The following is a 10,156-nucleotide window of genomic DNA, read 5'->3' as shown; positions in this document are numbered from 1 at the left end:
TTTTTTTATGGGATTTAATTAGAGTTTTGGGGGAAATAGCCAGAAAGTCTTAGCGCTGGTCCTCATAAAATAATATACGCTACGGTTTTCCTTATTTTTTAGGCCCATCGTTTGACTGTTTCTTTTGCTAAGAAAGTATATGGAGTTGAATATTAGCATAGGTAGGAGGCACGGTCGAGCCATAAATGAAAACGAGTTCTAACGAGAAAAAAACGTTGGGAGACCTGGTGCTAAATATATGTCTTAATAACTAGCAAGAGGGAGAAAGTTAGCAAGAGTACTCACTTTTTGGGTCCCTTGACAAAAGCCCAGTTCACTAAAATTTTCTGATCCAAAAACGTTGATCCATTTAGAGCATCGATAGCAGCACTAGCTTCTTTATATGTCTCGTATTCGACGAGTGGATAACCCTAAAAAAGAAAAAACTACAAAAATTATCTTATTTAAAAAAAAAATTGGCTGAAAACATTTATCTGTTATAACAAACAATGGTAATACTAACGAAGATTTCCCTGGATAGCTTCATTGAATTCAAATGTTGTCAATCTAGGAAAATTGGCAGCATAAACTGTCAAATTAAGGTATAAGGAATGGTTGAATAAAACAGAACTTTGCATACAAAACCGCTGCCTTCGTCAATTATGCTAGTAGGTATCTCTCTGAAACGTTATACACTTTTTCGTAAAATTTCTACACAAAAAATCAAAATAATTTCCTTCCTCTTAGAAGGTGTCCTTAAGACCCACGGGTTGCTCTTTTTTTTTAGAAAATGTTACATTTTTGGTAACGGATCGATGCTCATCACACGCGTTAAAAGCGCACAATTTCACAGTAAGAAAGACGGTAGTTCGTTCAAAAGCTCACCTTCAAGTTCGATCAAAGTGGTCAGTCTTATGCCGTGAGAAAAATAAGAGAAAAATAAATCAATAGCTATTTGCACTTATGCTAATCTGTCTCTTTTCTTTGTTTTATGCTCATGATATGTTTTAGCAGCATTTTGTTTGCTTGAACAAGTTTAAACTAGGGCTAAGATTAGGCTACTTAAATAAAATATATTAGTTCAAATTTGGATCCCTCCTCGTCCCAAATAAAGTTTTCAAACAGAAGTCTTTTATTTGAAATAAAAGCCTATTAATATGGTGCCGTATATCACATAAAAAGCTAAAGATGGGCAGATCTTCGATTTTGATTTAAATACTCATGAGCACTCTTGTGAAGTAAAGCTATTAGCTAGAAGAAAAATATTCATTAAGGATCAATTAAGCAGTTTAATCACTAAAAAAATTAAATATACATTTGGGAATCAGGAACAAGGCCTATACTATCGTCACGAGCATATAATACTCTCCTAACTAGATTTTAGTTTTGGGAAGCTATCCTCCGAATCCCCTTGTAACAACAACTTTCAACTTTGAGAACGGGAGGGGGGAGGGGTTCTTTACTGACCACATTAAAAAAATGTTAAATTAGTATACATAAAATAGTATATTTATTTCCCTCAAAATCGAGGAGCACATAAAATATATAAATAAAATCCCAAAATCAAAGAAATGCTTCAACAAACGAAACAAAGCCATTTTGCAAATACAAAAGCACAATATGCGGATGAAGAATGACAGATTGCCAAAGATTGTCCTTTTTAGATAACCGTCAAGGGCTAAACGGAAAGCAGGTCGTCCACGCTTGGGGTGGGAGGATGTCGTAAGGAAAGCTTTAAAGGAAATGGGAACTTCCTAGGAGGGTTGAAAGAGAGGCTCTGAACAGATTTGGATGGAGAAGGAGCGTGCGTAGCCGTGTTGGCCTTAGGCGGCTTGGTGCAGTAGTTAATTGTTAGTAGTAGTAGTCGTAGTAATGAAGATGAGGAAGATTCCAAGATAATCACTGCATTTTGTCCTTAGCCCTTTTTTGAAGACAGGAAGGATGATAGTCTCTCCAATCCAGTGGAACCATTCTCTTCTTCCTATATACGACAGGTTAGTTTATGGAGCCTGGTGACAAATGATATCCCTCCATACTTGTAAAGTTCAGCCGGGATAGCATCAGAACCAGGGGCTTTATTACTTTTCAATTTATGTTATCAATTGATCGCTTTTCAGAAGTCACTTAACGTGGGGGACCCATATTCACGTCTTTGTAGATACTGCTGGATAGGTTTGGTTCCTGCAGGTCATCAGGGCTGCGGCTTGGGTGTTGCGTTAGTACTGGTTTTTATCATTCTTAGCCGACTGGTGGCATTTTCTTCTCAGGGGCTGGAAAAACTCCAATTTTCGGTCTGAAATATATTACTTGCACTCAGCCAGCTGGACCATGCGTGTTGACATCCATTTTCGGATAGTCTTTAGCGAGATCATATCGTAGCTTCGGCAGTCTCGTAGATTGTATTGCGTATGGTCACCCAACCTTCATCCAAGCTGGGGGTTTTCTCGTCGGTCGTTTGCACTTCGAGAGCCTCAAATCGATTAGTGATCTCTAAGTTGAATGCCTGTTGTACATTATGATCATCAAAATGAATAATATCAATCTTTGTGGAGATTTCGTCTTGGGGCGTACTACTAGTCGCAATTTCAGATCTTGCTGGACTAGGATATCATCCGACTTAAGCTTGCATGAATATCAGCTCTAATGCACAATCTACTATTCGCAGCCATCGATTTCCAACGGCGGGGCATGAGGATGTAATCAATCTGGCTTTTCGCTCTATCATCTCTTGAATGCCACGTGGTTATATAGCTGGGCTTGTGTCTGAACAGGGTATTGGTAATGACCAAATAATTCGTCATGGCCAACAGAAGAAGCCATGATTCCCTGCTACATCTTGTTCGAAGATCAAACAGGCCAACGGCAGACTCAGCATTGGATACCATTCTGGCGTTAAAAACCTCTAATCAAGGTGAGGTCTGGTTTCGGGACCTTCTTAAGTGTAAAGGTTAGAAGTTGGCAAAAAAAATTTAAAATAATATGTTTCACTGTCAGGTACATCTCTGGTCGGAGCATAAACTGTAATAACTGATAAGTTGAATAGGTGGCCTTTGGATTAAGCTCTTGTTACTCTATGGGAGATCGGTTCCCACTGAACAAATGACCTTGATACAAGGGGGCATAAGATGATGCCCACTCCACCATATGCAGATCCATTAAGGGATCCGGAGTTGAGAAAGGAGAATGAAGAGTCGTCCTCAGAGGGCCGTTGACTCCAGTTTCTAAAACGCAATTGATGCCTATTTTGTAAATGATGTATGTTATTACGCGAAAATTCTCCAGCGATGAATGACTGAGTCGTAAGGCATTTCATCCAACCGATATTCCAGAACCCTATACTGAGGAATATTCTACTTTTCCTAAAGAGTACCTCAGCTCGTCAACATTTTCGGAGAAGGCGCTGATGAAAGCTTCAACACATCATTTACCGAGAATGCCGTAGCAGATGTTGGACTCTTTACACTGACTTACATTTGGATTTTTCTTGGAAACCGCACAGGTCTCCACTCCCTGACGGCACCCTCTGCGGTTTGGCCTAGCCAGAATTGGAATAAGCAATGCCGACCGTTCCCACGTGACTAACACAATGAGGGGACCACAGTCGGATTTCTCCCATGTTTAACTAGGGACGGAAGACTAAGCTAACCTGATGTGGAGGGGGGGGGGGGTCACCTCGCCCCATTTGAAGCTGATTAAGCAATGGTAGCTATGACCTTGAGAAATCTTTATGGCAAATTTTATTATGAAAACAAATTACGGGAGTTTTGAAAGAGAGCCTGAAATTGCAAATCAAAGGCTAAAGACTAACTAAGCTATCATTGATGTCAAATTTAAATATAACCACCCAGTATCACCATATAGTTACTTTAAAGATGAAACTTAGGGAGGGTAATTCCCTACAATGTAGTTATGACGTTGATAGAATTCCAAAAGAGGATTTGAGAGGAATGTTTTCAAAACAACTGGACATAAATTTCTAGTTCAGAATTTAATAATGCTGAAGATGAATTGAATGACATTAGGAAAATAGATTGCAAAGAAGGAGAAAATGCTTTTTTTCCAGGTTTCTAAACACTGATATATGAACAACAATCCAAACTATGTTCTTTCCCGGCCATGGAGCCTTATGGGGGAGATTGTCTTGAAGTAATTTTTTTGTTTATGGATTTTAATGTTAAATAAAGAACTCAGAACTCAGAACTCACAAATAAACTCCATAGTCAGCAACATAGGGAGGAAAGTTATAGAAATGGCTAGGATTATTAGCGGATTCGTAGAAGATTTTAGGGTAAGAAGTTGCTCAATGGCAGATAGAATGAGAGAAAGTAGGGAGAAGACGATAAGGCATGAATTAAAGGGACGAGAAAAAGAGACTAGGAATAAAATCGTGGAGGACCTGGAAGATGCAGCCAGATGGCATCACAGTGAGATATTGTATTGATACACTAATTAGTTGAAGGGAAGTAAACAGTCAAAACTAGTTCATATGAATGGAACAGAGAATCCCTTAGTGGTAATTACACAAGCGTTAACTTGATGTTGGTAGAATGCAAATAATTCAATATAATGATAGGCTACTTATCAGACTCCAAGATTCTGTAGATAAGTTTTAAAAGAAGAACGGTGTCACTATAGGGGGAGATGGTGTCCGGACAAAAATTTCATGCTCAGATTAATAACTAAGACGTGCCATAATTACCACACAACTTTAGTCTTGCATTTCATTCAGCCGATAGAAAAAATTTAGCAAACCAAATATGTCCTGTTTGTGATAATTTTGCTTGTTTTAAGTTAGACTTGACTATGGAAGTTAAACAAATATTTTACCAGCATAAAATATTTGTAGTTTGTGCTTGTGCAATTTTTATGTACCTTGTAAACAGCTAAGTTTTAGTGCTTCTTAATGCTACGTTGAGTGTCTCAATAAATATGTCTATGTCTATTCATTTAATTTCTGTTCTTTTTAGTTTAGAATTATGATATGACTTTACATCTGCTCGTCTTTGGTGTAATATGAATCTTTACTTTTCTTCAAAATCTTTCTTTGGGATGTCTTTTTAATTAATTCAAGAAATATAGCAAGTTGGTAATTGCAGGTGTTTAATCTACCAACTACTTTTCAAAACATAAGAACTGAGTGCTTGGGCGTTAAAAGCAAATACAAATAAAAATACCCTTTCCTCCTCAAAGTATAGGGCTTTACACATTTATCACATTGATATGGAGCTTTATTAATAGCATATCAGTAATGAGAGAATAAATTGTAATTGCAAATATGATTGCTTATTTATGATTAAAAATTTTACATTACATAATATTGTTCTTGTGTTAGAGAACTTGGTCTTGAAGAATTTCAAAAATAAAGCCGAACCTTACCATAAAGGGCAGAGGTCGAAGGAGCTGCAGTTTCCCCCTAAAAATATCACATATATTTTTTTGTCTTAAAATCTTCACGTCGATCTTTAATAACACCAGAAGAAAACATTTTTAATATTTATTATCTGTTTGTTCTTAATAAGAGAGTCGGGCCATTCCTAACTATGAAGTGGTCTATACTTACTGCCCCTTTATGCTAACCTTGTCATTTGTATGACAATACTTCTAGAATAAGGGGTAATTTAGGCATATTAACTTAGCTTAATAAAACACAATTTACCAAAATGTGAGGAGTATCATGCCAACTCTTTTATTTCAAACATTTGAAAGCAAATATAACCAGCTGGTAATAGCAAATCTTTTGTTTAAAAATTGTTTTTCAAAACGACTCGAATAAAACTGTACTGTTTAAAGAAAACGAAGGGTATTTTGATACAAATTTTGAATTTTTATCACAATGCTTTTGTTTTGCAGCATCCACTTTTGAAGGAATAAAAAAGAAAAGTCAGACTTTAGCATAAAGCTAAATCAGTTGATAGGATGTATCTAGAATGATTCATGTTTGCGTCAATGTCACTCCTTACTTCATCAGAAAGAAACTTCATTATGTCATATTTAATTTCTGTTTATTGAAAAAAAAATCAGAGTAACAGTAAAAGGAGAGGGCTGCCATCCTTTTCAACCCTTGGTGCTTATGCTATAGTTTGACTTTGGTATAACAATGCTTCAGGAATAAGGACTAATTTAGGCGTGTTTGCTATAATCAATAAAACAGAACTCTCCTAAATATGAGGGAGCTTAACAAGACCCTGTAAATTACACTTAAGTTCTTATCAACCTTTTATCACAATGCTTCAACATTTGAAAACTATCATTTCCAGTTCAAAACTGATGGTGGACCTAAAAACCTTTTTCAATACTTATGAGAGTGCACAATAAGTATTCATATGTAACCTCCCATGTCTTTAATAGCTCTTTCCTGTTCAAAACTGGTAATAACTACCAAATAGTAATATGGTAAATGGTAATAACTACCATTTCCTGTTCAAAACTACTAGGGAACCTGAAACACTTTTCCAGTACTTATGGGAGTGCACAATGACTATTCATATATAAATGCATACTAACCAAACATAAACATGATTTCTTCAATGAAATTAAAATATCAGATTGGCACTGTTTTGGCTGATTGGTGGAATACTTCTTTGAATTGTTTAGGGCAATTTCAATGATAAAAATGTTGGCAATCCTTGTAAGGAAATGAAGAAAAGAGGAAAATTCAGAAGAGCCATGACTAATCAATGAGCTCAGCATTAGCAGAGGGAGAGGCAATTAAGAAGAACAGCCAACATTCCAGTATTTTCACCTGATCAAAGGAAAGTTTTCTTTACAAGGCTAATAGCACGACATACCAAGTAAAGTAAGGCATCTCAGTTGAGGGCTGGCTTGAAAACCCCCAGAAACATTATACTGGCTACTGAGTTATAAACAGTAAAATTTATGTCCTTGGAACTAACTTACATCTTTGTGGTCCTGGTTCATCTCCTTCTCCCTCAGTTTCCATAGCTTCAAATCCACCAACATCTCTATCAGGCTTTCCAGAATCAACAAAACCTCTTCCTTTCTTTACTTTGGCCTTTTCTTTTAATTTTTGAATTCCCTCTGAAAATAAAAAGCATAAAAGAATAAAGTTTATAAATATAAGATTTCAACATAAACTGTAAGCAATCAAAATGCTATTGTCACATGTATTCAAATTGAAATATTGTTTACAATCCTCCAAGTGGGAGGGCTCCATGTGTGCAAATGCATGAAAACTTGCACAAATTGATGAGGAGTCATGCCTTATGGGGATATCAGAGGGGTTTCTCCATAATTGGAGATGACAAAGCAATAATATTGAAATTTCATGCCCAAATTTTCCAAAGAATTAAATTTTAAGCCTTATAATTTCAAATTTATGCTTTAATGTTTCCATGATTTCAATGAAACAGCCAAAGTAGTGACAGCACAGAAGTTGACTTACTTTTCTTAAGATATATTAAGATAAAAATGGTATTGATGTAATTAATACTTCTTTCCTTTCATTTTAAGACTTTTTTTTTACATAGGCCTATTGTCTTTTAGTTTAGTACCAAAATTTACACATCCGGAAAAAGGTGCTATAAAATAAAAAAAATACAAATTATAAGGTTCCATTTTCCTGAGCAAGAAATAGCCCTTGACTTGGTTAAGGCTTTGCTAAATTGACATGGGGCAGAAAATGGGATCTTGTTTAAAGACCAAAGATATTAGACACTTAATTCACAACAGAATTCAGCCATATGCATTACATATCAGTTGAATTAACAGACATGATATCCTGCACTCGGATATATCTCTAACGTTGTTTTCATTGAACTATCAGACTGTGTCCATAGAAGAGGGTACTTTACAAAAGTCCAAGCAAATGGTAGTTAATACACAACAATACTTATAACAAGGTATCAACAACAAACATGTCTCTTCTTTTCAAGACTGTTAGTTATTACAGTCTAACCTAATATAGATGGTTTCATCAAATAGAAATGTTAGCCGGCGGTACTGATAGGCTAGGGGGTTGACAAATACTTTTGGGGTTTTAAAATTTAAAAAATATTGTTTATATTGAAACCGTAAATTGGAGAATCTATTATGTCTGTAATTTAGAGTTGTATTTACTATTTGAATGCTTGTACAGTTTTGGCGAGGTAAATGAATTCTGTTCCCATTTCTATCTTATTGTTTATCAAACATCTTCAACTTAATTTGAAGTAAACTACTTACTGGGTATAGAAATTAGTAGTAATAGGGATCTTGATATTCAATTTCACTATTTTTAAGTTTCTGAACTTTGATGAGCAATAGCCTATACTTCTAGGTTGAAATGGACACGATTGCAATAGGAATCATGAAATTGCTACATAACCAAAAAGACAGGACACATCTAGACTTAAATTTGTGTATTATATACCAAGTGAGGAATAGTTTATATTTGTATAAAATTCATGATACATCTAACATCTCTAAAACACTTATAGACAGATACAATCGTGCTTTAGTGCATAGAGCTTTGAGGAGATAATACAAAGCATAGTTTCCTGGAACAAATTCTTTTATGATCTGTTGTCAAAAGTTCTTTCCATTTAATTTGCATGATGGTCATATAGCACCTCCCTTGGTACTTCTTCATTTTCTTCCCCCCCCCCCCAAAAAAAAAAATTAAGAGCCAAGAAGGATGAATATTGTTATTATTCATCTTGTTGCTTATTTTGAGAATAGAAGGGAGCCCCCCCCCCCAAGATTTTTCTTGCATCCTCATTTGCGTTCCGTTCTTCTTTTTTTACTCCTTTTTAAAGTATACTTGTCAATTTGATCAATTATTTACAGGTAATTTAACCAATTAACAACAAAAAGCAGAGCTTTCCTATGAATGTAAAGAGCGAAGTTGAAAATTAAAACGAATAAAAATTATTTATCTTCAGCTGGTTCAGTATATATCTGCAAAATTGGCATAAAGATCTTTGATTGCTGCAAAGATTTTTCTACGAACATGGAACTTTCCCCTATTTCACGAAAATAGAAATCCCTGTTGAAGATAAAACTGGTATCTAGCCTACAACACGTTTCATGAACGTGGTAACGCAGTTATAGCTATTTGTCTATTCCCACTGCCATATTGAAAATTAGCCTTCTAACCAAAAGTTTCAAAATGGATACAAATAAAAAATCTAGACACAAGCATAGAATGGATAAGAGACGAAGACTGATGGCTGAATGTGCGAGGGGATCGAAGGATATTTCCGGATATTTTGGCAAAATACCCGAAAATATCCAGAAATCAAAAGGTAGGTTTTGACTAATAATAAACCCTCTCCACCCTCAGGAAATCCTTAATTTTAGTTTTATGACTAATTAAACGAATGGCCCAATAGGGGTTTCATGTGAATAAATCTATCTATCTGTTTATTTTAACTATATAGCTAATTTGATTGAGATTAGATGAATGAAAGATTTAAAAGCAATTTACGCCAGGAACAGATGCATGAGGTCGGAGGGACCCTCCTCTTAATACACTTCCGGCACACTTATTCCGTCTTTTGTTCCTTTCTTTTTTAGCTTTTTTAAAATAAATTTTTTAATTTGGTGCCCACCTAGGAGATAAGATAAGATATTTATTTCGAAAAAATCACTATCACAAGCCCCCAAAGGGCCGAATTCGGACTTCGGAGTCGACTAATAAAACAAACAAAGCAAAAAACACAAAGCTAATAATAATAAATAATCAAATTATGAGTCAAAAAAATAAATAAAAAAAATATATAAGTCAGAAAAAAAAGGAAAGGGGACAAAAAAGTATAATAACACAGAAATGAACAAGAAATAAACATATATATCTACAAATTAAAAGGGACACTAAAAAAAAGTCCAAAAACTCACAAAAAAAAGAACGAAACATAAAACACACAAAAAAAAACATATGAATTAAAAGGGAAACTAAACCAAAACAGCGAGAGGCAAGCAAATTAGTGTAACGTCCTAAAGCACCTCACAAAAAAAAGGGGGGGAGGAGAAACTAGTTGGCTATTTTATTTATTTTTTCTGTGATGAAGGGGACAAAGGTTTTTTCATATCTGGAAGTAACGCAGCGAATGGGAGACAAAACTGGGATAGGCTCAGAAACAGCTCGAGGCTGTCGTAATCTGGATGGTGAGTGACGTTTGGGGAAAATACTTGCCGTCCGAGGGTTCGTTATTGCATTTTTTGAAAAAGGGAGGCACAA

General features: G+C 35.4%; 1 protein-coding gene across 1 annotated transcript; it reads right to left on the bottom strand.

The window, feature by feature from the left end:
* Positions 1-281: 281 nt before the first annotated feature.
* LOC136037505 (RNA-binding protein 8A-like) lies at positions 282-8,390 on the bottom strand. Its single transcript, XM_065720226.1, has 4 exons — positions 8,348-8,390; positions 6,873-7,017; positions 2,396-2,579; positions 282-410 (listed from the first exon to the last, which is right to left on the bottom strand). Exons 1-4 carry the CDS (start codon positions 8,388-8,390, stop codon positions 282-284), a joined length of 501 nt encoding a protein of 166 aa, XP_065576298.1.
* Between the last annotated feature and the right edge of the window lie 1,766 nt (positions 8,391-10,156).

The sequence above is a fragment of the Artemia franciscana genome, chromosome 17, assembly GCF_032884065.1.
Source record: "Artemia franciscana chromosome 17, ASM3288406v1, whole genome shotgun sequence".
Classification (NCBI taxonomy): Eukaryota; Metazoa; Arthropoda; class Branchiopoda; order Anostraca; family Artemiidae; genus Artemia; species Artemia franciscana.
Note: the sequence above shows the minus strand (reverse complement) of the source record. Positions and strands in the feature narration are given on the sequence as shown.